Source organism: Elgaria multicarinata, chromosome 11, assembly GCF_023053635.1.
Source record: "Elgaria multicarinata webbii isolate HBS135686 ecotype San Diego chromosome 11, rElgMul1.1.pri, whole genome shotgun sequence".
Taxonomy (NCBI): Eukaryota; Metazoa; Chordata; class Lepidosauria; order Squamata; family Anguidae; genus Elgaria; species Elgaria multicarinata.
The window spans coordinates 22,627,562-22,655,258 of record NC_086181.1 but is presented as its reverse complement, the minus strand read 5'-3'; the positions used below and the strand labels follow the sequence as shown (position 1 = coordinate 22,655,258).

Here is a 27,697-nt window from a genome sequence, read left to right as displayed (position 1 = left end):
GCTTCCACAGGGAAGAGGTTTACAGGTAGCATGGCAAATTTCCTATTTTGAAGGATGCTGGAAGGGAAGGCAGGATTGTCTGAGGCAGCTGGTAGGGCCTTTCAATTTTCCAATGCTCATTTAACTCCAGAGCAGGCCTGCACATGGCCAGAGGGGATGAAGCACCATGCTAAGAGGATATGCTCTTTGAGCAATCTCACCTACTTCACCAGCTGGGGCAAGGAACTTAGGTTTCTGTTTTATCATGGGAAGGAGCTGCTCTTTAACTGGTACCAATTATACAGTTGTTATGAAGCCCATTTATATAGTAGGCTTAAGGAACCTAGCTAGAAGTGCCATGGTAACACTCATTGTAGTCGAGTAAGGGTATATGCCCATTGCAGTTGTGCCCCCTGCTTCACCATATGGGGAAATAATATGGGATGCTAATTTATCAGGAAAGGGCTTCCCCTTATCTGGTACCATTTTGATGGTAGCCAAGAAGGCCTTTCAGACATTGGGCCTATGAAATTATTCAATTGGACACCCATCCAGATTGCATTGCTGCTGTTGCAGCTCGACAGGGAGAAGCCAAGATCTGGGGCATAGATGTATGGCAGTCTTGGGCATGCATTATAAAGATAAAGATGGGTGCAGTACTGTAGATTCAATGTTGATAATTGTGTTCTTTGGCAGATTGGCAGAGGAGACCACAGCCAGTGGGGGATCCTAATCTCCAGACATGCTATGGCATCAGGGCCAGCTCTAGAGCAACGTGAGCAACTGTTGATGCAGTTTGGGCTCAGTCAGTTGGCTTCCATACAGTGCAGTGGCAGTCATGGCATGCTGTGCTGACATGTCCTCCTTAAACATACCAGTCTGGCTGGTTTTGCCTCACCGCAGGTGCTGGTGTCCCTCTGGGGGAGTAAGATGGATTTCCTGGAGCAGAAGTCCCCAACTTACAGACTAGGGCAGATCTGGAGGATATCTGGATGGGCAGGTATGGGTACTACATGGTCAAACTGTTCTAGCCATCTTCCCTCTTGCTTCATTGCCCTCAGCTCAGGTGTATACCAAGGAGCTGGTCGGGCTCTGCTCAGAGGGAGAGGGCATTTGGGCGCGATTGTGTAAGCCGCCCGAGTCATCTCTGCATTCCACAGAGCAACCTAGGCTTCGACAGGAGCACCAGCCATACCAGCACAAAATCCCCCCAATGCCCTCTGGAATCCATTGGAGTCCATTAGCCTCCGGTGGTGGACCATTTAATAGGCCCCCCATCCTTGCAATGGGGAAAGGCTGTGGAAAGTCTAAACCTCAATAGAAAGTGATCTGACCATGACAAGGGGGTAGATGTTAATTCCCCCACTTTCAGATCACCCTCCTCCTGCCCAGTCGAGAAATCAAGTCAAGTGTGTTTCTCTTTGAATGTATTGGGCTGATGACATGTTGAGACAGCCCCATTGTTGTCATGGCAGCCATGAAGTTCTGAGCCACCCCGGATACAGGAGCCTCAGCATGGAAGTTGAGATCCCCCAGAACCATCATCCTGGGGGTCCTCAACACCAGATCCGAGACAACCTCCATCAGCTCAGGCAGGGAGACTGTTGGGCAGTGGGGTGGGAGGTACACCAGCAGAATCTCTAATCTGTCTCGAGCACCCAACCCAAAATAAAGACACTCAAGAGCAGCACACGAATGAACAGAAAGCCTAGAGAGGGAGATTATCTTTCTATAGACCACGGCAACCCCCCTCCCCAGCCTTTAAGTCGGTGCTGATGCTGCACCGAGTACCTGGGAAGGCAAAGTTGGGTGAGAGTAACCCTTCCCAGTTCACCCACACAGGTCTCAGTGATACATACCAGGTCAGTGATACATACACTTTGGGTATAATCTGGTGTGTGTGTTTAATAACTGTAAGGCAGGTAAATAATTCCATGCTGACATGTGGTATTTGGTAGCTAACAAAATAATAATAAGTTTATTGTAATTTAAAAGCTTTAAATAAAAATATAATACTTTCAATCCTGCCTAACCTAAACTCTCCACACACCAACAACTTCACTCTCTTTACACCAATCCTAAATCCCTAGAATCCAAACTCTTCTTACTCTACAAATAAACAACTCTCTCTCACACACACTACCTCACAAACTCCCAACACTCTTCTTATATACTACTTTCCCCCCACCTATTACATCATAAACCACACTCACAGTTCTAACATTCCATACTTATCAGACATACCAATCCAGACATGTCTATATATATAAAAGCCCAGAGGCCTCCTCCAAGCCACTTATGCAAATAGGAGAGAAGGCAGAGGCAGTGGATTGGCCTACTGGTTGGTGATGTCACAATGATATGGCCAAGCAGTAGGCCAATCCACTGCTTCTGCCTTCTCTCCTATTTGCATGTTCTCTCCTATTTGCACTTATAGGCCTATCCACTGCCTCTGCATTCTCTCCTATTTGCATGTTTAAAAATTCTGAGCTCACAGGGCCTTCTATGGAAGTTCCAAGAAAAATAACTGCCATCTACCAAGAAAAATAACTGCCATCTAGGGAAGTTCCAAGACAGACGGCCAGAGGGCTCCTCCAAGCCACTTCTAGGTTTTGCCCTCTGTCGCCATCTAGTGATGTTTCTCGGAACTGCGGCCTTCTATGGAAGTTCCAAGTTCCGAAGAAAGATAACTGCCAGGAGCTTCCGGCCTAGCAGAGGGGCCAAAACCCTCTAACCTCCTCACCAGACTGCTCCTCTACACCTGTCGTATGATGGGCTTTTTTGCTAGTACAATATAATCAATTATGAGGTAACGCCACCACCACCAGGGATGAGGGAGAGCCACCTGCTGCCTGCCTGCCTGCCTGCCTGCCTGCCTGCTTGCTGCTGCTGCTCTTTTTGCTTCTTCTTTTTTGTGGTCTGAGCTCTGTGCTTGGGAGGAGGGATACAGAGCCAAGTGGGGGGGATTTGAGGAAGAGGGAGACATGGCATTGTGAGGAGGACTTGCCAGGTAAGGGGAACATGGTCCAGACAACTAAATAGGGCTGTGCACACCCTCCCTGAACCGCTTCGGATCATGATCCAGACCAGTTTGGGTCGATCCGGACCTTCCCCAATCCTCTCCAGAACCAGATCTGGAGCGAGATTGATATTTGGACACCATTTCCCCCCCTTCCCCACTTACTTGCCTCTGTGGCAGACAGCAGAGGCAGGTAAGTGGGAAGGGGGGCAAAATAACCCCCCTCCCTCCTTAACTGGCTCTGTCGTTTGTCATCTGCTGTGGTCCGTGCGGCAGCTTCAACTGCTGCCCAGGCCTAAGGCCGGAAATAGGCCTATTTCCAGTCTTAGGCCTGGGCGGCAGTTGAAGCCGCTGTATGGATCATGGCAGACAACAGACCCAGGTAAGTCCCCTCCCCCTTACCTGGCTCCACCGCCGTCACTGCACGGACTGTGGCAGCAGCGGATCCAGTTAAGCCCCCCTTCCCTTTTTACCTGGCTCTGCCGCCGTTGCTGCATGAACCGCAGTGGTGTGGATGGGGGAGCCAGGTAAGCTCCCCTCCCTACTTACTGGGCTCCGAAGCTTCAGAACGGTCTAAATCGCTTTGGACCGTTCCGAATCACTTTGGGCCGATCCGGACCTCCCCCGATCCGCTCCAGAACCGGGCTTAGGAGGTCCAGATCATCCCGCTCCACTTCGGATCCAGGGATCCATAATAGAGTGGAGCACATCCCTACAATTAACAGCTGTGCTGTGTTCCAGTCCTCCCTGCAACTTCAGGTCTGTTGGTTGCCCTATCAGCCAGCCCTCAAGCATCCAGATGCTGCTCCTAAATGCCAGATCAGTGCATAATAAGACCCCCCTCATCTGTGACTTAATTGTGGATGAGGCAGCCAATCTGGCATGTATAACCAAGACCTGGGTGGCTGAGCAGGGAGGAGTCAGTCCCTCCCAGCTATAACCACCATGGTTCTTGATTCAGCATCAGGGGAGACCTGAGGGCTGGGGAGAGGGGGTTGCTGTGGCTCCCTCTGCAGGCTCCCTTTCCATGTGATGACTGGTCTAGAGTGTTTGCACCTTGTGTTGGGCCAATGGGACAGATTAGGGATTCTGTTGGTGTACTGCCCACCCCGCTGCTCAACAGACTCCCTAGATGAGCAGATGGAGGTGGCTGTACTGCTGAGATCTCCCAGACTGTTGATTCTGGGGGGTGTCAACATTAACAAGGAGGGCACTTTATCTGGGGTAGCTCAGGATTTCATGATCTCCATGACAACCATGGGACTGTCCCAACATTCCATCGGCCCAACTCTTGTAGACCTGGTTTTCACAACTGGACATGGAAATGGTGATCTGAAAGTGGAGGACCCTTTGTCATGGTCAGATCTCTGCTTGCTTATAGCAGCTTTCCCCCTCTGTACGGGTGGGGGACCTATTGAGATGATCTGCCCCTGGAGACCAATGGATCTGGATGGTTTCCAAAGGGCTATGGGGAGTTTTCTGGCTGATAGTGTCATGTCTAGCTCTGCTCCCCTTGCTTTAGAAGAAGGTGTTTCAAATCAATCAGAATCAGACTCTGAAGTAGAGGACTTGGCACCAGACACAGGCCATCCTGTACCAGTGGGGGAGAAAGCTCACACACTTTCTTCTCCAGCTGGGAGTGAACTATCTCCAGAGCTTATCGCCTCAAGGCCAAATCATACACACTCAGTGGGAAGCGATCATTCTTCTGGAGGAGAGTGCCCTGACAGACTGGCTGATGCTGTCCTCCTTTTCATATGGTCACCCTAGATCAGATCAGACAAACGTGTTTCCTATGATTTTGCTGCACATGGGTCCACTGTGTACAGTCCTTTGGGGAGGCAATTGCCAACCCTGTAATTATTCCAAATCACAATGATAAATCATCCTTCAGTCTAAGACAGCTGTGGCTTTTCAGAGGCTTCAGCAGTCTACTGTTGCTTTGGTTATTTTCCTTATATCTTATCAATCTATCAGAAGAGTGAAGATTCACTGAAGGCAGGATGCTGTAACTGGTGCTGGATGAACACAAGCCTTCCTGTAAGATGGCAGCGGCGTTTCTGATGTTCTTATTGTTTCTGCTGCTTCAGATTGAATGTGAGGCACATACTTCCATGTGTAGCAAGAGGGATCCCCTCAATATCCCACATGAGTATTATCAGCCAGGGGACCTCAGCATTGGTGGGATCACTTCTCAGCTCTTTGCCTTGTTTGAACCAATGTCCTTTGTAGCAGATCCAAAGACGAAGCTTATGGATGAAACTATGTAAGGAAATATTTTTTTATTCCCATAGCACGTAGTAGGACAGCTTGAGGGATGACTCCAGAAAAACACCTAATTTGAGCCTGGTGTTCATGGAAAAGGTCATTATTAATGAGAGATTAAGGCCTTAATACATGCTTTATAGAACTGTGACTGAAAACTGTGGGAATGAATGGGGTGGTGTAACTCATTTCATTGGAGTGCCTCTTACCTCTCACTACTCCTTGGTGTGAACCCCAGAGAGGTTATAGCCTGTGCTACAATCAATCTTATGTAAACATGAAAAAGGATTCTTAGTTTCTATATGAAAAAAAGCAAAACCCTTTTCTGGGAGGCAGATATTTGTAAACAGTTTTGGTGAACCTTTTAGAATATTTGAGGGTAATGTATGTTGGGTTATTGCCAGAACTTTTCTCCTTCTGGAACTCTGTTTGTGCTCAGAAACAAACACACATCACTCAGGTCTTACACAGCAGAGCTGGTTTATTTCCTTCAGGCTTCTGTGCAGTCCAATTCAGATCAGTTCAGATCAGCACACTGAGGCATACACAGAGAGCAGTGATCGGAGAGCAGTGATCAGTTCCATTTTACAGAAGTGAGAAACTATATACACATCTACACAATTCTTATCTACATTACATACAGCTGTGATGAGGCTAACTTAGAATCTTGGCAAGGTTCCCAGAACAGCCTCTATCTCAAGGTAATTGCCCACAGATAGTCTTTCTCTGTTTAACCCTGAGATAGCCATACACACACAATTTTAATGACTAAGCAAGTATTTCTTTTCATATACTTAACAGTCCTCCTCTTGCGCATGTTGTTTAAATTGTGTTACAATCTGAGACCCAGCTTTAAAAGCATCTCTTTGTGTTTTACCATTGATACTGGCTTTGTGAATAAATCAGCCAACATCATTTCAGATGGACAATAGTCAAGCTTAATCCAGCCCTTCTGAATTATATCTTTCACATGAGAATAACGAACATCCACATGTTTAGTTCTTGGTTTACACTTTTCAGATGTAGCCATACTAATACATGCCTGATTATCCTCAAATATGGTTACTGGTGTCTCAATTTCCAACCTTAGATCAGCAAATAATTGTTTATACCACTCAATCTCATTACAAGCCAGAGATAAGCTGATATATTCTGCTTCTGCACTAGAGGTTGCTACACAATTTTGTTTTCTTGTATACCAATCAATCAAGGATTGATTGTAAAAGAATGCTGCTCCACTGGTAGACTTTCTATCAATTGCGTTAGCCCAGTCAGCATCTGCATAAACACAGAAATTTCCATCTTTGTGTGTAGATATTTCCAATTTGTGATTGATTGTACCTTTTAGATATCTCAATACACGTTTTACAGCTGTCCAATCAGTTACAGAACGTTTTGTCATTTTTCTGCTTAAAAGATTTACAGCAAATGTAATATCTGGTCTACTTAGGTTTGCTAGATAAAGTAAACTTCCAATCACACTCTGATATTTCTGTATGTCTTCCATTTCAGTACTGTCTGTCTGATTTTGAAAATCAGTGACCATAGGAGTGGCAACAATTTTACAATTCTCCATGCTGTGTTCTTCCAGCAATTTTTTAATTTTGCCACTTTGTTCAATCAGAAATGACCCTGTGTTAGAATCTTTTGAAATTTGCATTCCCAAATAACTTTTCACTGAACCAAGGTCTTTTAACTCAAAATGTTTTTGCAGCTGGTTTACAAATGTGTTTTTCTGTTCTTCTTCATTAAAAACCAGCAACAAATCATCTACATAAATCAGCAAATACACTACATTTGAACCATCCTGTTTTGTGTACAAACAATGATCAGCTTTGCTTTGTTTAAAACCCATTTTGAACAATACATTGTCCAGTTTCTTATTCCAACACCTTGCTGCTTGCCTCAAACCATATATGGATTTTTTCAATTTACAAACTAACCCTGGATTTTTAACAAAACCTTTTGGTTGAGTCATGTAAATTTCCTCAGTTAAATCTCCATATAAGAAAGCTGTTTTGATGTCAAAATGAAATACATTCAATTGTTTTTCTGCTGCAATTTTTAACAAAAGTTTTACACTTGAGTATTTTGTTGTAGGTGCATAAACTTCTTCAAAATCTATTAGATATTTTTGAGCAAATCCTCTTACTACCAATCTTGCTCTGTAACGTTCCACCTGTCCTTTCTCATTTTGTTTTACTTTGAATACCCATTTACAGGTAATGGCTTTACGACCTTCAGGTAAAGGTACTAGCTCCCACGTTTCATTTTTTTCCATTGCTCTGATTTCCTCTGACATTGCTTCATGCCAGCCCTGAGCTTCTGTAGGTTCCATTTCCTGAATTTCCTCAAATGAAGTAGGTTCATAGGCTATCAGTAAAGCTCTATGAGAAACCTGTTTGCTTTGGTATTCATCTGAATAACGAATTGGAGCTTTGCGTTCCCTTTCTGGTCGCTTTGGCATAGTTACAGGCATAGTTTCCTCCTTTACAGTTTCTTCCCCCTCCCTCTCTTGCTGAGATTGTTCAGGAATTTCTTCTGTTTCTACAGCTTTCTGTTCCACAGGCAAACTTACATACTGTTTTGTTTCCTGCATTTGTTCATGAAAAACTACATCTCTGCTCACAATTACACTTTTGTGATATGGAGACCACAAACGATAGCCTTTTGTTTGTGTATCATATCCCAACAGTTTACATTCCAAACCTCTTTGAGCTAGCTTTCCTGGTCTGTTTTCTTTCTGAATATGAGCAAAACATTTACTTCCAAAAACCCTTATATGTGACACTCTAGGTTTTCTTTTGTAAAACATTTCATATGGGTTTTTTTCATGTACAGAGTGGTAAAGCCTGTTTAACAAATAATTTGAGGTGGACAAAGCTTCTGCCCAGAACAGATTAGACAATCCTGACTCTTTCAATAGAGCTCTTAACATGTTCTGCAAGGTTCTGTTTTTCCTTTCTGCAACTCCATTTTGAAATTGTGAATATGGAGCAGTAAGGTCATGTTGTATACCCTCATCACTGAGGAATTTTTTTAATTGGTTGCTAAGAAATTCACCTCCCCGGTCCGTTCTTAGATTAGCTATAGATTCTTTAAATCTATTTTTACTCCACTTAACAAACGCTTTAAACTTTCCAAAAGTTTCACTCTTCTGTTTTAACACATACACAAATCCAAATCTACTGTAATCATCAACAATAGACAAGAAAAATCTGTTTCCTCCTTGACTTGTCTCAAAAGGACCTGCAAGATCTGCATGAATTAATTCAAAAATTCTTTTTGTTGTTCTCTCACTATGTTTTGGAATGTTTGACTTATGACACTTGGTTTCACTGCATACATTACATTCTACATAGTTAGAACATGGTTTGATTTTCACCCCTTCACACAATTCTGGAATCTTAGAAATTGTTTTATAGTTGGCGTGACCAAACCTTCTATGAGTCAAATGGATGCACTCTTGGTGTGGTTTGCAATTGGCTATTGTTTTTGTTGTGACTTTGCTGGCTACAACTTCATTTTTTGTACAAGTATTAATCACATACAAAGAATCTTTCATTTTTCCCTGCACACACACCTTGTTTCCCTGTTTTATAGTACAATTTTCTTCAGTAAAACAAACCTCATACCCCATTTCTGTTAACTGAAACACACTTAGAAGGTTTGTTTCTAATTCTGGTACATATAAAACACTTTGTAGTTCAACTCCCAGACAATCAAAATATACATTACCCACACCACAAATCTGGATTTTTGTTCCATTTGCAAGGGTAACACATTTTTGCTCTGAAGTAGAAGTTTCCAAGGTTACAAATGAAAGTTTGTCTTTTGCCATACTTATTGAAGCCCCAGAGTCCAAAAACCAAGGATTCATTGTCTCTTTGACTCTTGCTAGAAGACACTTCTTTGTTGATTCAGCTTCATTCATGTTGTTTTCTTCTCTCCACTTTGCTGTCGACTGCTTTTTCTTCTTCTTGTTGCAATCCCGCCGTAAATGTTCTGTGGAACCACAATTAAAGCATTTCCTTGCCTTTAATGCAGCCACCACATCAGAAGATTTATGGCTTTGTTGAAAATCAGCCACAGGATGTTTAAGGCTCTGTTGTTTTGAAGCTTGTCTTCTTTCATAGGTTTCCAGTAGTTTTCCAGCTACATACTCGAGGGTTAAATTTTCCTCCTCTTGACTTTCCATCATGGTGACAACCACGTCGTACGATGAATCAAGACTTGACAAAATCACATAGACTTGGTGTATAGTTGTAAACTCCATCCCTCGTGCCCTGAGTTGATTGAAGATTTCTCTCATGCTTTTCAAATGGTTTGACATAGACTCCCCTGGTTTCAGCTTCATTTCATACAGCTTCCGGTTTAGAATTATTTTACTGTCCGCTGTTTCTCTTTGATATACAGCTTGCAGCGCATTCCAGCACTCTTTTGATGTATTCAAAAACTGAATGAAGGAAATTTGAGAGTCTTCCACAGCTAATGCAATAACTGCCATTGCTTTTGCATCGTCCTTAAACCATTTAGCATTCTGTGGATCTGCTCTATCTGGTGGATCCTCTGTGACTACATACCACAGTTCAGCCTGAATCAGATACATTTGCATTTTGTAAGACCATAATGCATAGTTAGAGTCATTCAGCTTTTCTAACAATTGATGCAAACCAGACATATTAGCTCCTGCCATTCCCTCTGCTTTAGGAATTGGTATCTCATTGTCCTCCTGCTCAGAGTCCTCCTCAGAGTCAGCCGACTGAGATTTTTCCTCACTTTGCAGCACTGGCTTTAGCTTGATGTCTTCCTCCATCAACAGTCTTCTTTTTTAGCAGACTCCTGGTTCTGGTTCTGATACTGCACCGTTCCCACCAAGTTCTGGTTCTTCTGCCTGGGTTAGGCTGGCGTAGGCTGGTGTAGGCTGGCGTAGGCTGGTCTAGGCTGGTCTAGACTGGACTAGGCCCATAACCTTTGTTGGGTTATTGCCAGAACTTTTCTCCTTCTGGAACTCTGTTTGTGCTCAGAAACAAACACACATCACTCAGGTCTTACACAGCAGAGCTGGTTTATTTCCTTCAGGCTTCTGTGCAGTCCAATTCAGATCAGTTCAGATCAGCACACTGAGGCATACACAGAGAGCAGTGATCGGAGAGCAGTGATCAGTTCCATTTTACAGAAGTGAGAAACTATATACACATCTACACAATTCTTATCTACATTACATACAGTTGTGATGAGGCTAACTTAGAATCTTGGCAAGGTTCCCAGAACAGCCTCTATCTCAAGGTAATTGCCCACAGATAGACTTTCTCTGTTTAACCCTGAGATAGCCATACACACACAATTTTAATGACTAAGCAAGTATTTCTTTTCATATACTTAACAATGTATTTATTTATTATTTACATTTATATACCACCATGTCTGCTAACAAGCCATCAAGGTGGTGTACGGCAATTTAAAACATTAAAAACAAGAACGTTAAAAAACAGTAAAAACATTAAACGTCGGAATGTCATATTTTAAAAGGCTATATAGAAAAAAATGCAGCTTCATGCCCTTTCTAAAGGCTGAAAAAGTGTGCAATCATAGTTCTTGAAGGAGCACATTCCATTGCTTGGGGGCGGGGGCAACACAGGAGAATTATTATGGTGAAAGAAATAAGGAAACAAATTAAAGTACAGAAAAGGTAGAATTGCAGGAAGACAAGGGGAAAAAAGAAAAGAAATGAAATGAAAGGAAGGCACCAGATCCTCTCACATATACAAATCCCCCCACCCACCCCGCAATCCAAACACATTTATGCTTGTGATTAACTTGATACACTTCAGCCCTATCTTATGAAAGGCATTTTCATAAAAACATACATGTAATCTCAACATTAGAATAAGAACAGCAGAAGCAAGCAACTTTAAAAGCAGCATTGAAACAGCAAGCACAGTAGCAGAGGACACAATGAACTCAACAAGGCTAAATGCAGCAGGCAGCAGAATGCTTATGTAGATAATTCTGGTTCCTAAGTGTCATAATGGTAGGTGGTGGATGTACAGGTCTAAGGTGCTTCCAGGTGAGAGATTTCTATAGTGTGATGACCCTGCCTCACTCACAGAATTTTACAGCAAGTCCAGATGCTCTCGTCTTCCACTTGTAGTCCTCTCATGTTTTCCAACCACTTCTTCCATTTTTTCTTGACCCATGGAAAATCTGGTAAGGAAGACCAAGGCCTTTGCTAGACCTACCAGAAATTACGTGCCTGATGAGGGCAGACCCCGAGATGCAAGTATTGTGGGATGTCGCCCTCGTCTACACGTCAGGCGCAATGAGCTCACAAAGAGAGCCATCGTGCCCACCATTTTTTTCATTTTAAAGGGCCGAATGCGCATGAACGTTCATGCACTTTGGTAAGATTTTTTTTTAGAAAAAATGTTTTCCCTACTCCCCCCACCCTGCCCCCGATGGGCGTAGCGCTCCTGGGGAGCGTTGCACCCTGTGCGCAGCTACCAGCTACGTTCGAGTAATCGCACGTAGCTGGGGTCAAGCCGTGAAAATGGGCCACGCCTTCCATGGTCTCGGACTCCACGGAAAATACCAGGCTAGAAGGATTAGGCTGTATCCCGATTCCCTGGGCCAGGGGTGGGGGTTGATCCCTCCCTGAGCCCAGGATCCCCTGTGCGTCATCTGGACGTACAGGGACGATCCCGAGTATCACCCCAGGATATAGCCTGGTCTAGCTAAGGCCCCTGTGGAATAGTTCAATAATGCTTTTTAGTGGTTAGCCCTGGGTCACCTCCATGCAGAAGCAACTTTACAACTGGGATGCCACCACAGGAAAGACTCCTTCTCCAGGCCCGACCTTCCTAAATTTAGGAGGGAGAACAGAACAAAAAATAAATAATGACAAAGAAAAAAGCACTACATACATAGGAATAGCATCATTTTTTTCACATCAGATATACCATTCATTAAAAGAAAAAAGGATGGTGGTGGAGAGAATTATGCATTGGTTTCAACAAAAGCAGACCAAATATCCATGTACTTATTCACTCACAAGTGGCATCGATATACCACCCTTTCCCACTATCCATGCGCATGTCTAGGAAAGGAAAGGTCCATATGGCCCAAGGCCTCCCTTAATTGCTCTGATGCACCCTCACAATCACCTATGGGTGTGTGTGTGTGTGTGTGTGTGTGTGTTCTTTTTTGTGTGTGCTATTGTTAAAGAGCTGTGAGCAATGTGAAATTGTTTGTTTCGTATCATCTGTTTTCCTTTCAATGCCTGCCTCAAGATGACTCATGGTAAATAACAGCAACAATGAGGTATTGTAAAATGGCCCATAGGTCCATATCTAATTTAAAGACTAGGAGAATAAGTTAAATATTCAGTACAAATTCCTTCTCTTGTGAGAAGCTATGAAAACGCCTGTCACGAGCACCAAGCTGTAAATGCAGCCTACTTTGTTTAAATGCTTTATTTACTTTAATAAAAAAATATACAACATACTGTTATAGAACATATTCATTATACACTTTGTTTAAGCTGTTAAATGATGCAATGATAAAGAATGACTTCTGGGTTACATTCTGTTTGGTTTTAAATAGATTCACATCTCAGTCCTAATGATATGTGAAACCATGATGATGGGCAGAGTGTCATGCCATGAAACTGGTGTTCCCATCAAATGTTTGCTAGGACTTCATAAGAGGCAGAACATCTCATGCCCATCATCTATTTTTTTTAATTCAGTGCAACACCAAAGAACTACCAGCATCTCCTCGCCTTTGTGTTTGCTGTGAAGTTAGTTAATGAGAACTCCAAGATTTTACCCAATGTCAGCCTTGGGTTCCACATCTATGACAGCTACTTCAATGCAAAAATGACTTATCAGAGCACCCTGAACCTTCTCTTCAAGTTGTGGAAGATCATCCCCAACTATAACTGCGATACCCAGAAGCATCTTTTAGCTGTCATTGGTGGACTTGATTCTGAAACATCCCTCCACATAGCCAACATTTTAGGGATCTACAAAATTCCACAGGTAGGATATGTGTGTGTGTGTGTGTGTGTGTGTGTGTGTGTGTGTGTGTGTGTGTGTTTAACTGTGAGGAATGTGGACATTTTACAAATATGGCACATACTTAGCCCATATTACCAGGGCTGTTAAATGGGGTTGGAAAACCCCCAGAAAGGACATATTTTTGATAAGCATAACTTAGACAGTCTTTGCTTGCTTTGTAATAATAAAAAAATCATACAAATTCCCTGCCCCCACATTTTATAGTTCATTCACAGTGTGTAAAAGCTTGATTAGATGCTTAGAAAGTGATACCTACATGTATGACAGAGGCAAGGGGAGCGATGATAAAGAGGGTGGGGGCATGCCAGGATGCTACTCAGGAAAATGAGAAGGGGAGGTGGTCATATTGGTTGCCAGGTGTAGAGGGAAGGCCAAACAGGCTAGTCAGCCCATGTAGGGGCTAGGGTATTGGCCTATGTGGTGTTCCTGCTGATTAGCTTACATATGCCAGGGTGGAGAGTGTCCCTTCCACTTTCCAAGCTTATGGTTGTACCCTGACCAGGAAGCTATGTGGGTGAACGTGTGTTCTCCTTCCTCCTCTCTGTGTTGTGTTTGAGGAGCATAATTGTTACTATCCCTTTTTTTGCTTAGGTCACTTACTCCTCATTTGCTCTTGTAGTAAATAAACTCCAATTCCCTTCAGTCTACCAGATGGTCCCCAATGAAGCACAACAGTACTCTGGGATTGTCCAGCTACTTCACCATTTCCAGTGGACATGGATTGGCATCATTGCATTAGAGGATGATAAAGGAGAAACTTTTGTACAGACTTTGATGAAGCTGCTTTCTCAGAATGGCATCTGCTCTGCTCTTATTGAAAGGCTACCAAGCTGGGCTTCCTTTGACAACATAGTAGTTATGTTCTTATTAAGACCCAGGGAGACCATGACACTTTTCCTAACCAGGAATAATGTCAAAGTATTTGCTGTAAATGCAGATACTCATACTGTGTTAACTTTGAAATGGTTTCTGTACAAGGCGCATATGGAAGATCTGACAGAGGCAATTATGGGTAAAGTGTGGATCATGACAGCCCAGTGGGATTTCTCATCGCAGACGAATTTCAGGGGATTGGATGTAGAAATCTTTCAAGGTGCTTTATCTTTCACCGTGAACTCCAATGAGGTGTTTGGGTTCCAACATTTCCTGCAGAGTCTATATTCCCATTGGCCAAATGAAGATGGCTTCATCCGAGACTTCTGGGAACAGGCATTTGACTGTTTAATGCCAGATTCCAAGGCGTATGAGGAGCATATGAGCAGATGCACCAGGGAGGAGAAACTGGAGAGCCTTCCTGGGACATTTTTTGAAATGAGCATGACGGCCCAGAGCTACAGCATCTATAATGCTGTTCATGCCATAGCGCAAGCTTTACATACCTTATACTCAGCCAGAGAGAAACGCAGGACCATGGTGGAGCATGGCTATAGCTTGGAATCTCCTATTCAGCATTCTTGGCAGGTAGCATCATGCTTCTAAACCAACTCTATTATCATTTGTTTCTGACTGTGATAAAGCATGATGTTTACCAATAGCACCAAAGCATCGCATCACATCACCCCTTTGCTTGCTTTTAGTTGTCACATGCCCAGATACCCTCTTTATCTCATGAAGTCTACATAAAAATACATCACTTTTATATAACATTGTATCAAGTTTTTAGGTTAGATTATAACACCCCTTGAAGATAAAAAAACAACCCAATAACAGAGGTGTTGCTTTGTGTCCTCATTCACAAGGACATGTAACATGCATGTATATGCCCAATGCATAGAATCCTAGAATAGTAGAGCTGGAAGGGGCCTATAAGGCCATCGAGTCCAACTCCCTGCTCAATGCAGGAATCCACCTTTGCAGATCTAAGGGGGGCTTTAATTAGAGGTGTGGTGCACACACAGTGGGTTAAAGTGCTATGCTCTTACAAATGGGGGAAAACTGCTTTTAAAATGGGGAAATTAGTTCAAACACTCATTCAATGTCCAAAACATCCACTTTGTTTTTACAGTTTTTGTTCTCAAAACACACATGTGCATTCATTAAAGGAGAGGAAAATGGCTTGGTTAGAATATCCACCTCCTAGCACACCTCTCATTTTAAAAGGTTGAAATTTTCTCCTCAAACTTACTGGCAGTAAGAGCTTTTAAGCTAAAGGTTGCTGGTATTTTGGGTATTTGGGCCTGACTGTTTTCCTTTGGCCATATCCTATTTTGCGTTCATGCTCTGCTCACCAGTGGAATGAAGCCTCTGAGAGCATGTCCAGAATTGAATTTGAGCTTCGGGCTGAACAATGTTCAGTATCCCTGCCTTCAGTGATGAACTGCAGTGGCATAAGAAGGGATTTTCAGAAGAAATTTGTGATATAAAGTGTGTATGTGTGTATCTATCTGTGGGTTTCAAATAAAAACAAAAACCCAGGCAGGATCTACACCACTGCTTTAAAATGCTTTATAACAGCAGTGACAACGGTTGAGGTCCAGGACGCACTCCATATACAGTTTTCAAAGTGACATATCCTGCTTGGTGTAGATCTGTCCCCACTAGATGCCTACAAGGGTCCAGACACAACCGAAGGCACAATCCTATGCATGACAGAAAAAAGTCCCACAACTCCAGGTATCATCCAGCCAGCACAGGTAATACTTGCAGGGGCATGCTGGGAGTTGAATGATATTTTTTGGGGGGAAATCACCAACATCATCCACTTTTCTTTCTTTTGTCCGTTTTCTGAGATTTGACTTTTCTTCTTTCAATCTAGCTTCACCCTTTTCTGGGGAGCATCTCTTTTAACAACAGTGTTGGGGACGCTATTTCTTTTAATGAGAAAAGAGAACTTGTCACTGGATTTGATATTATAAATTGGGTCACTCTTTCAAACCAAAGCTTTTTAAAAGTGAAAGTCGGAAGGATGAATCCCCAGGCTTCCCCTGGTACAGAATTTAGCATCGCTGAAGAGTTCATCACATGGCACAACAAGTTTAATCAGGTGGGGGATCTGGCTGCAGGCAATGGAGTAAAAAGCCAAATGGCAAAGTGCCATAATGTTGACACCGGACAATCCCTTCCACACTGCTTGGAGAATTCCACCGCATAATTCTGTTTCAAGATTTCTCAAGTATTTTCCCAGTTGCTATCAATTCTTGGCACTTCCTCCTCAGGCAAATACCTGCTTGAGCTGTCTCAATCACCTAGCTGGTTCTTTTGGGTGTCATCAGATGACCGTTTTATTGCATGCTTGTTATTGGCCACTCATTTTTTGTGTGGGTCCTTTTGATGCTGCCACCTGCTGCCTGCATGTCTCCCACCCTTCCTGCTTGTTTCCCCAGGAAATCCATTTTTGTTGCTGTAGTGAGATGTGCCGCTATCTCCTGCTGTGTGCAGGAGAAACAGTGGGATAAAAACACCCACTAAATGGGCCACATATTTGTATTTATTGTTTACTTCCTCTTTCTTCCCCATGTAAAGAAAGAGGATGTAGTGTGAGACAGAAGTGATGGTAAGGAAACACAAACCCCCTGTCTAATGACACTCTTTGTTACTGTTACATTATCCAGCGGCAGCAACACATCAAAAGAGTCCACAATGTTTGGTAGGTGCGTAGGGCAGTTTTGTATTTATTCATTTGTTCTTGGTTGTAACACAGAAGTGACTGAAGAAGCACCCTCTATTCCCTTCTGGAAGTCAGTCTTGGTCTCCCTCCTGAGTCCAATTTTTTATAGATAGAATTCATGACTTGCGTGTCTTTTGGAGTACCAAATACAAAATTTAAGTAACAGTCTCCCTGGAATATAAAAATATCCAGCAGATGGCAACAGACCTATATCTACTGCTCCTTTGTTTATTCTTAAAGTTTTCCCGGAATTGTTGCTTCACTTCTCAGGTATGTATGTAGCCCACTTCGCTCCCCATTTTTTTCATGCCTTGGTTTGCTGCCTCAGGGGCAGGCCCTCCTGCTAAAGCCCCGGCCTGCCCAAGCCACCTGTTACTGTAGATGTCCTCCTTCCTCCTCTGGCCACATCACAGCAGCCGGTGATACCAGCTTTCTCCTTGCCTCATCTCTTTTTCATTCCTGGTTAGCATGGAACCTGCTTCACGGGGCCTGAAGGTCTCTGGTTCCTGCCCCATGGGCAGTCCTCTTCTTTTCTTCTCGCTACTATTAGCTTCAACTGCTGCTCTGTCTCTGCTCTGTCTCCGCTAATTGCCTTCCATCAGCCTCGTTTTGAGTTATGCCAACTGGAGTCAAGCCTGCCACATGGTCTGGCGAAGGGACCTGGGGCAGGCTCATGGATAGTTAGGATCCTTGTATCCCTTTTGTTTCGATGGATAGATAATTTTTTATCATGATCATAGATCAGCATGTATGTATATAACTTTGCATAGAGACATAGGACTTAGCTAGACGTAAGGTTTATACCAGGATCGTCCCAGGGTTGTCTCTGCCTGCTCCTGGGATCCCCTGTGTTTCATTTACATGAACAGGGATGACCCCGGGATGATCCCAGGATAAACCTTAGGTCTAGCTAAGGCCATAGTATGCTTCCAGATGGACAGCTCTTATTAGGGGTGTGCATGGACCCCCCGCTCCGCTTCACTTCCAGATCCGTGATTTTCGGATCGGGCTGCTTCGCCCCGCCCCCGCTCCGCCCATATCCACTCCGCTCCGCTCGGAGATCCGGATCCGGATCAGAGCTCCGTTTCCCCCCCCCCAATAGGCTTGCATTGAAAGCTAAAAAAGTAAACAACTTTTTTTCTGTTCAAGTTAGAAACCTCATGTTTGGCACCATGACACCTCATGGGGGTATACATATGCATGCCAAGTTTCAAGGGAATCCCCTGATTTTTGGGGAATTTTTGAAAATCGGGCACCACATTCACACCCCTTTCCATAACTCCATCAATTTGCACGCTAAAAATCTCAAACTCGCCACCATGAGAGCTTATCCAGGGACACACATGCATGCCCAGACTCAAGGCAGTCCCATCATCCTCCGTTTTTTGGCGCGGCTCTAACCTCTAACGCACCACACCCCTTTTGATAGCTCCATCAATTTGCACGTTAGAAACCTCAAACTTGGCACCATGAAAGCTTATCCATGTGTCCACATGGACGCCAAGTTTCAAGGCAATCCCATCATCCCCTGATTTTTGGGGAATTTTTGAAAATTGGGCACCCCATTCAGACCCCTTGGGATAGCTTCGTCAATTTGCACGTTAGAAACCTCAAACTCACCACCATGACAGCTTATCCATGTGTCCACATGGACGCCCAGACTCAAGGCAGTCCCATCATCCCCTGATTTTTGGCACGGCTTAACTCACCCCAAATTGTCCCATTCTACAACTATGTCAATTTGCATGTTAGAAACCTCAAACTTGGCACCATGATAGCTTATCCAAGTGTCCACATGGACGCCAAGTTTCAAGGCAATCCCATCATCCCCTGATTTTTTGGGGAATTTTTGAAAATCGGACACCCCATTCACACCCCTTTCCATAGCTCCGTCAATTTGCACGTTAGAAACCTCCAACTCGCCACCATGAAAGCTTATCCAGGGATACATACGCATGCCGAGACTCAAGGCAGTCCCATCATCCCCTGATTTTTGGGGAATTTATGAAAATCCAACACCCCTTTCCATAGCTCCGTCAATTTTGCACGTTAAAAAAAAACCTCAAACTCATGACCATGAAAGCTTAACCAGGGATACATACGCCGCACGCCGAGACTCAAGGCAGTCCCATCATCCCCTGTTTTTTGGCGGGGCTTAAACCTGCAAAATTTGGAACTTCCAAAACTCCAAGTGAGGGCAGGAAGGACTTCTCCCCTGAGTCAAAGCCAGACACACACAACATCCCTGCGAGGCGGGCAGGGGAGGAGAGAGGGAAGGCAGGCAGGCAACAGACATTTCTGGGGGCATAAGGAAGTGAGCCAAGGATAAACCAGTAATGCATATAAAATGGAATAAATAAATAAATAAACAGAGGAGGGGTGGAATTAAAAGCAGCAGTGTTGCTGAATAAACAACAAGAAGAACTTTTTTAAAAAGGCTATATCTGTCTTTTACCAGTAATAGGGGGATGTGCCCGGGGGAGGGGGAAGCAGCTGCCAATTTGACTGGTCCTAGTGACCAGTCTTTTAAGAAGGAACACTGTCAGTTCAACTCATGAAAGACATTGCTCCACCACTAAGAAGTAAACGCTCACTTCAACTCATAATAGGCATCGCTCCACCACTAAGAAGTAAATGCTCACTTCGGCTCATGATAGGCATTGTTCCACTGGGTTACTCTCTTTGGAAGGCTCTGATGGCCTTCCAGTATAGGAGAGAGTGGGGGCACGTCCACAATGAGATGCCCTAGGGGAGCTCATCCCCTTGCACCACATCTTTTCAGTTGTTCCCCAAAGTTAGGGTGGGTAGCAGTGCTGTGTTTCTATCTCTTATTCTTGGCTTAGTATATGATTTGAGGTTGTGTTTGTGCATTTGGTGGGGCTACTGTGTTAAAAAACACTGGGAAAAATCCGTTCAGATGAAGAAAGAGAAATTTCCCAGAATCCCAAGTTACCTGTTTTGCCTATGCCCTCCTCCAACTTTGGGATCATCATGACCAGGAGCTGACTCTGCCCCTCAGCCCTTTGAAAAAGGTATTTTTCCCGCCGATTTTTTAAAAAATTCTAGCGCGCGACCCGCACCATGCAGAGAGGTGAGAGTAGTCTCAAAATGACCCCCATCCACGACTCTCTGTGCACAAGAATTTTTAGAATGATAGCTTAAAAACCAACACAGTTATCCCCAATTCTTTTCCTCAATGCAATCCTATGGGCGAAAACTGCCGTTTGACCTGCGCTGTCCGTTTGTTGACCCGATTTTTTAAAAATTCTAGCACGCGACCCACATGACGCAGAGAGGTGAGAGTAGTCTCAAAATGACCCCCATCCACGACTCTCTGAGCACAAGAATTTTCAGAACGATAGCTTAAAAAACAACCCAGTTATCTGCGATTATTTCCCGCAATGCAATCCTACGGGCGAAATGTTTTCAAGATGGCGATCGGAGCGCTCCGCCTGAAATAGGAGCTCCGAAAAATGGCCGCTTCTCTTCGCCTTGCTTCTAGGGGTCCGCGGTCCGCTTCTACTCTGCCTCTGGGTAAGGCGGAGCAGGCCAATTCGCTACTGCTTCTCCGCTCCTAATCGGAGCGGAGCACATGCCTACTTTCCATAGCTCCATCAATTTGCATGTTAGAAACCTCAAACTCACCACCATGAAAGCTAATCCATGTGTCCACATGGGCGCCCAGACTCAAGGCAATCCCATCATCCCCTAATTTTTGGTGCGGCTTAAACTTTTTAACTCACCCCAAATCAAGTCCTATTCTACAACTACGTCAATTTGCATGTCAGAAACCTATCCTTTGGTCCCATGACAGATTACCCATGTGTCCACATGGATGCCAACTTTCAAGCCAATCCCATCACCCCTGATGTTAGGGGAAGTTTTGAAAATTGGACACTCCAGTATGTCAGGGATTTTAAAGTTGCAATGCAGACAGCTCAATGGGGCCAGTTCAAAGGAAATCCCAACATGCCATGAGATAACCCTAAATCTTCTTGCACACTTGAAAAATGGATTTTTGAACTTGATAAAGTCTAAGTGAGCACAGGAAGGACTTCTCCCCTGAGTCAAAGCAAGACACATACACCATCCCTGCAAGGCGGGAAGGGGAGAAGGGAGGGAAGGCAGGCAGGCAGGCAGGCAAGCAAGCAGGCAGCATGCATTGTAGTGCCGCAAGGATGGCTTGAGCACTAACGCATAGCAAACCAACCCGTAAGTGGGCTCAAGGAGCAAGTGAGGCAAAGATGGCTGGTTGTTTCTTTCTAAGCCAGCAGTTACGCATTGAGGGGCACAGAGGAGGATGACTGGGAGCAAGCGTGCCGGAGGGTGCTGGGCACGAACCGCAAAGCCCATCTCCCAGGCACCAGGCGGGCAGAGAGGCAGGCAGAGCAGGAGAGGAGTCAGTCCTGGCAGATGCCCCACCATAGCAGCACCCCGGGGGAGGCGGGCAGACAGGCAGGCAGGCAGGCAGGCTGCAGGCATTTCTGGGGGCACAAGGAAGTGAGGCAAGGATGGCTGGTTTCTAAGCCAGCACTGCAGTTAGTCACGCATTGCAAACGCAAACCATCCCAGCGAGTCGGTCACCGAGGAAGAGGACAGGCTAGCAGAGAGGCAGGCAGAGACATGTCATAGATCTAGTATTGGGGAGGAGTCAGTCCCGGCAGATGCCCCACCACAGTAGCACCCTGGGTGGGTGTTGGAAAATGCCATCTTGTGGGTCCATACTTCCCCCACCCCATGTCCTGCAGGGTTGCCTGCCTAACCCTCGTGGGGATGGGAGATGGCTTTCCCCTGGAACCAGTCGCCTTGCCCGCCTCTTTCCCCAGCAAGATCGCCTGGTGCTGCCTCTGAAAATGCATCTTCATGCTGCTGGTTCCATAATGCCCTGTAGATGAACCCCTGCTTAGGGTGAGTTTGCAGTGGCGACAGACAGCAAAGCGGGGATCCGCTCCCAACTCAAAGTGGTCCCACACTATGCTTGTCTTTCGCTTCCGTGGTGACACCACCAATTGCCCGCCTGAGCTCTCTGGTGTTGCCACAGAAACAGGGGTGGCAGCGGAAGAGGTGTGGGATGAGACTGGGGAGAGAGCCTCGGCCTGCTGCTGCTCCTCCTCAGCACCCACCTCCTCCTCCTCCTCCTCCTGCCCCTCCACTGTGCTGAGAAGAACCTCGTCTAGGAGGTCTGGAGACAGGTCCATCAGCGGGCTCGTGGGCTCAAAGGATAATGAAGGAGTTGGGGATACTCCTCTAATGGCACTGCTGCTCCCACCCTCAAAAAGAGAATGCCGGGCACAAGTTGCAGAAGAGAGTGGCTCTGCCTGCTGCTTCTCCTGCTTCTGTTGCGGAGCAGCCAGCCAAGGAGTTGCCCGTTTGATTTTCACAGCAGGAGAGACAGCCTGCTTACTGGTGCCAGCCTGACCCTTGCCTTGACCACTGCTTTCAGCACGCCCCGCCACAGACATGCGCCTGCTCCCTCTTCTCATGATGATATTACTAATAATAATATCTATAAGAATATACTAATATACTACTACTAATATGTATAAGAATAAAATATTAATACTAATAATATGTATAAGAATATATACTACTACTAATATGTATAAGAATAAAATATTAATACTAATAATAGTATGTATAAGAATATATGTATAAGAATATGTATAAGAAAATTACTGTATGTAGTGAAATGGGACAAGAAGTGTGTGTATGCTTTGCCCAAACAGGATTTGAAATGCTCAATCAGTGGCTGTTGCACTTCACAAACAGTGCACTGCACACACAGCACGCTCACACAATCACACACAGAGTCCAAGTAACAGAGAGAAGAAATAGAGAATATTTTTTTTTGGTATTTTTTTTGTATTTTTTGGTATATAGAAGGAAGGAAGATGAAACACAGTCAGGCTTTAAGAGAGGGGGGGGCAACCAACCAACCAAACAAACAAACACACACTCCAAAGTTTAAAAATAAAGTTTATATTAAATCAAAGTAAGGGAAAAACACAGAGCAAACTAAGCTAAAAGTCAGAAAGAAGCAAACAAACACACACACGCGCGCCAAGCTAAATCCTAATCTATCTCCAAAGTCCAAACACAGCAGCAGCACCTATAACTAACTCCTCTCTCCACGAACGACAACCCACAAAGAGACACAAAGCAGAAAGCTCTGAGGGTGCCTCTGCCTTAGTCCCCCACTCCAACGCTGGGATTGGAGGATGCTTCATGAGGTGATCAATTCTCATCAGGATTGGGAGTTGAATGTGCCTGTCATCGCTTCAAAAAAATAATAAAAAACCAAACCACCGGTTTACCGCGCTGTCCCTGTTTGTTGACCTGATGTTTAAAAAAATTCTAGCGTGCGACCTGCATGACGCAGAGAGGTGAGAGTAGTCTCAAAATGACCCCCATCCACGACTGTCTAAGCACAAGAATTTTCAGAACAATAGCTTAAAAAACAACCCAGTTATCCCCGATTCTTTTTCGCAATGCAATCCTATGGGCGAAAACCGCCGTTTGACCCGCGCTGTCCCTGTTTGTAATGTTTGTTTACCCGATTTTTTAAAAAATATAGCACGCGACTCGCACAACGCAGAGAGGTGAGAGTAGTCTCAAAATGACCCCCATCCACGACTGTCTAAGCACAAGAATTTTCAGAACGATAGCTTCAAAAACAACCCAGTTATCTATGGGCGAAATGTTTCAAGATGGCGATCGGAGTGCTCCGCGGAAAGAGAAGCGCTCCGAAAATGGTCGCTTCTCTTTGCCTTGCTTCTAGGGGTCCGCGATCTGCTTCTACTCCGCCTCTGGGCAAGGCGGAGCAGGCCAATTCGCTCCTGCTTCTGCGCTTCTAATAGGAGCGGAGCACATGCCTAGCTCTTATTGCTACCAGTCAAAAGGCACCATGCATATGTTCTGTCTTTGGGCTTTTCTTCATGAGGTTTTTAACCCACCAAGGCTTCTGCTTCCAGATTCTTTGCATGATTAATATTGGCAGCTTTACACATGATTCCCCCCGGCGTGGGTGAGTGGGTTATTCCGTTCTATATGTTCCATTACAAAACTGTGGTACAGAGGAATTGCACAATTACACTAGCTTTCTATAACACCATTCAGAAAACACACACAACCCTAGACGTTCCACTTTAGGAAAAAAAATACCATATGGTTGCAAAACATAGGAGAAGCTCTGGAGGGTGCTGTAAAGGACATGTGAAGTACCATGTGTAAGGATTCACTAGCACATAATGAAAGCCTCATGTATCATTGCTATTCAACAGCATCCATTGTTACTCAATAACATCTTGGAAAAGCCAATGTGAAGAATTTGGAGTAAATAATGCTCTTTCTCTTTATTTGGATAGGTGCTGCCCACTTCTGTATGTAATGACAACTGTTATTCAGGATACAGCAGAAAAATAAAGGAGGGGAAGCCATTTTGTTGCTATGATTGTGCTCCATGTCCAGAAGGGAAGATTTCAAACCAGAAGGGTAGGAAACATAATGTGAAATGCAATGAAGTATATTAAGAACATGTTGCATAATCGACACTGAGTTTGTTTCTCCATTTTTGATTCTTTACAATATTGCATGAATGATGGAGAAAATGTTTATCAGAAAAACCTACACACCTCTACGTAGAGATTATCTTTAGTTCTTTTGCATATCAGTGGTAAGGAACATTTGGGGGCATGTGAGAAAATGTGGAGCATCTTTGCTGATCCCAGGCACTCCACCCTCCCAATCTTGATTTGGTACTGAAAGACCCAGAAAAAATGTGGGTGCATGGAGCACAATTTCTGACATTGAACAATATCATCATTGATCATGGGACAAGTCCATTAAGGCATCAGCTTTAGCTTTCAATTTCTTAAATTCTTCAAAGTTTTGTCTTTTAAACTGGCAGGTGTTTTGATCATGTTTTTTTTGGTCATTAAGTTGGATAACCTATGTGAAAAGGGAATTCTATATTTAAAAGACTTGATTTCTTTTCTTTTCTTATTTAAAGATGTGGATGACTGTTTAAAATGTCCAGATGATAAGTATCCAAATGAAGACCGAGATCAGTGCCTTCTCAAGCCTCTAAACTTCCTGTCCTATGAACAGCCTTTGGGAATCACTTTACTGTTTTTGACTGCATCTTTTTCTCTGATCACAGCTGTGGTGCTTGGACTCTTTAGTAAATACAGAAACACACCCATTGTTAAAGCCAACAATCGAGACCTCACCTACTCTCTGCTCGTCTCCCTCTTACTCTGCTTCCTCTGCCCTCTGCTATTCATTGGCCGGCCTCACACAGTGACCTGCTATCTACGACAAACTGTATTTGGCATCATTTTCTCAGTGGCAGTTTCGTGTGTATTGGCAAAAACCACCACGGTGATTCTGGTTTTTATGGCCACTAAGCCAGGAGCCAGGATAATGAAATGGGTTGGGAAAAGACTAGCCAACATGGTGGTTATCTCTTGTTCCCTTATTCAAGTGAGCATTTGTTCTGCCTGGCTCTGCACTGTTCCCCCATTCCTGGATTCGGACATGCACTCTCTGCCCAAAGAAACAGTAATAGAGTGTAATGAAGGGTCACCCGTCATGTTTTACTGTGTTCTGGGGTATATGGGATTCATGGCTGCTATCAGCTTCCTTGTGGCTTTCTTTGCAAGGAAGTTGCCCAGCACTTTCAATGAAGCCAGGTTTATTGCTTTCAGCATGTTGGTATTTTGCAGTGTATGGATTACTTTTGTTCCAACTTACCTGAGCACCAAGGGAAAATATATGGTGGCTGTGGAGCTCTTCTCCATCTTAGCCTCTAGTGCTGGATTACTGGGTTGTATCTTTTTCCCAAAATGTTACATCATTGTACTAAGGCCTGACTTAAATAGCAAGGACCAGCTAATGTGGAGAAAGAAATAGGAAGTGAAGTGTTTGGACTTACATTGTTGTACAGTGATGTGAATTTGAAAGGAAACATAAAAAGATATATTTGAAAATCTGCTGTTGACCTCCATCCCTGTGACTAATAATGAGATATGAATGGAAGTAGGCCTACGGCCATACTACCTTGAACACGCCCGATCTCGTCTGATCTCGGAATGGAAGTAGGGACAAGTCATATGGGAAGTGGGGTTTATAGTGATGGTGATTGTTGTCTTTTTGGTAAGAAAATTTTGTTCAAGACACAATGGAACTCTGGATGAGTAAAAAGTTAGTAGGGCCTTATGCTATAAAAGGGCTCTTAATGCTAAGGAGAAGAATAGAAGACCTACTTACATTTCAAACACTTTAGGAATGTAGGTGAAGTTTTTATTGTGCTGTGTATCAATCATGATTGGTTGTTCTCAATATCCTTCAGAGAATAGAATTTACTTGTAATTATGTAGTTATTAAGTTGTATTGAGATTTACAGTGTTAAGCAAGCAACCCAGTGGCCCCCTAGGCAGAGTCTTGGGGTGTGTGTGTGTGTGTATGTGTGTAGCTTCATGACATTTTTTTGATTCACAGCACTGTGTTCATAGACAGTGTCACAACCTTGTAGCTGGTAATTGGAGCTCCCTGACCTTCCCCCTTCTCCTCACAGCTGGCATGGAGGGTACTACGCCAGCTTGTAGAGGAAAGAAGGGGGGACAATTTTGTGGGCAGAGTGGGGAGGAGCCCACAGTGGCCTGCTGCTGATGTATCCTCTGACCAGTCCAGCCTCCTTCCCCCATCCCTGCTCCACACACCCCAGCTAGATGGATAAAATCACCCATCTAGCAGAAATGCAGAGCAGACGCTGCCCAGAGGCAAAAATCAGCTCTGTGCTACTCCAGCTCTGCCTAGGATGCCTGTCAGCCTCTGGCTTCAGAGGCTGATGTGCATCGAGACAGGTTTGGTTCCTCATTGTGTCAATTTGCATAGATTTTATGCTTTGCTGCTCAACTACATAAACTTGTATCACTTCAAAATAACTAATACTGACCTTTGTGCTTGGGAAAATCCATGCCAATGTAATTTTTTTCCATGATAACACCATGACATATTGGCCTTAACTAGACGGGGCTTTATCCTGGGGCGAACCCCAGGATCGTCCCTGTGCATCCACATGACGCACAGGGAATCCTGGGATCAGCGAGACCGTGGAACGTGTGGCCTGTTTCTGCGGCCTGACCCAGCTCCATGCATGGGGTGCAGCACTCCTCAGGAGTGCTGCACCCATTGGGGGTAGGGAGGAGGAGTGGGGGAAATTAAATTATTTTTTAAAAAAGAACCTACGGCTGCGCACAAGCATTCTTGCGCTCCTGTTTCTTTAAAAAATAATGGCAGGCGTGACGCCTCTCTTCCTGAGGTAGTTGCACCTCACGTGTAAATGGAGGAGGGATCTCCCATTAATCACAATGTGAGATCTTCCCTTCTCTGTCGGGGACTATAATGTAGGTCTAGCTAAGGCCATTGTGTGTTCTTCAAGAATAAACTGGAATTAAAGTATACCCATTGATGTTTACAGTAGGGCTGACGGAACTGATAGAAACTGTTTTTGAAAGGGCTGTGAAGAGAGTTAAGGACATCCTTTCCCCATAGACTGCTTTACTGGCTCATTTTCTCCCAAAGAATATGGCAAACGTGCAATAGTCATGGCTCAGAAATCTTCACATGTAGGAAAAGCTAAGTTGATTCTGTTACGAATGTGTGGGCAGGTCTAAAAATGTGATCCATTCCCATATGGACACCACTCTCCTTCCTGAGTGATGATTTCTTAGTAAGGAGCAATGTTAC

General features: G+C 44.3%; 1 protein-coding gene across 1 annotated transcript; it reads left to right on the top strand.

Annotated features, from left to right (window-relative positions):
- The first annotated feature begins 909 nt into the window (after window positions 1–909).
- On the top strand, window positions 910–25,858 carry LOC134405478 (vomeronasal type-2 receptor 26-like). Its single transcript, XM_063136721.1, has 8 exons — window positions 910–979; window positions 1,738–1,841; window positions 5,089–5,264; window positions 13,011–13,302; window positions 13,933–14,802; window positions 16,097–16,324; window positions 24,313–24,439; window positions 24,957–25,858. The coding sequence occupies exons 1-8, from the start codon at window positions 910–912 to the stop codon at window positions 25,856–25,858; spliced, it is 2,769 nt and encodes a 922-aa protein (XP_062992791.1).
- Window positions 25,859–27,697: the final 1,839 nt, after the last annotated feature.

What these genes read in the sequence shown, in the direction of transcription:
- LOC134405478 (XM_063136721.1), top strand. Translation starts at nt 910, where the DNA reads ATGGATTTCCTGGAGCAGAAGTCCCCAACTTACAGACTAGGGCAGATC. An exon ending in GAGGATATCTGGATGGGCAG is followed by an intron (nt 980 to 1,737) that starts GTATGGGTACTA and finishes CCCCCTCCCCAG; the next exon opens with CCTTTAAGTCGGTGCTGATG. An exon ending in CTATTCAGCATTCTTGGCAG is followed by an intron (nt 14,803 to 16,096) that starts GTAGCATCATGC and finishes CTTTCAATCTAG; the next exon opens with CTTCACCCTTTTCTGGGGAG.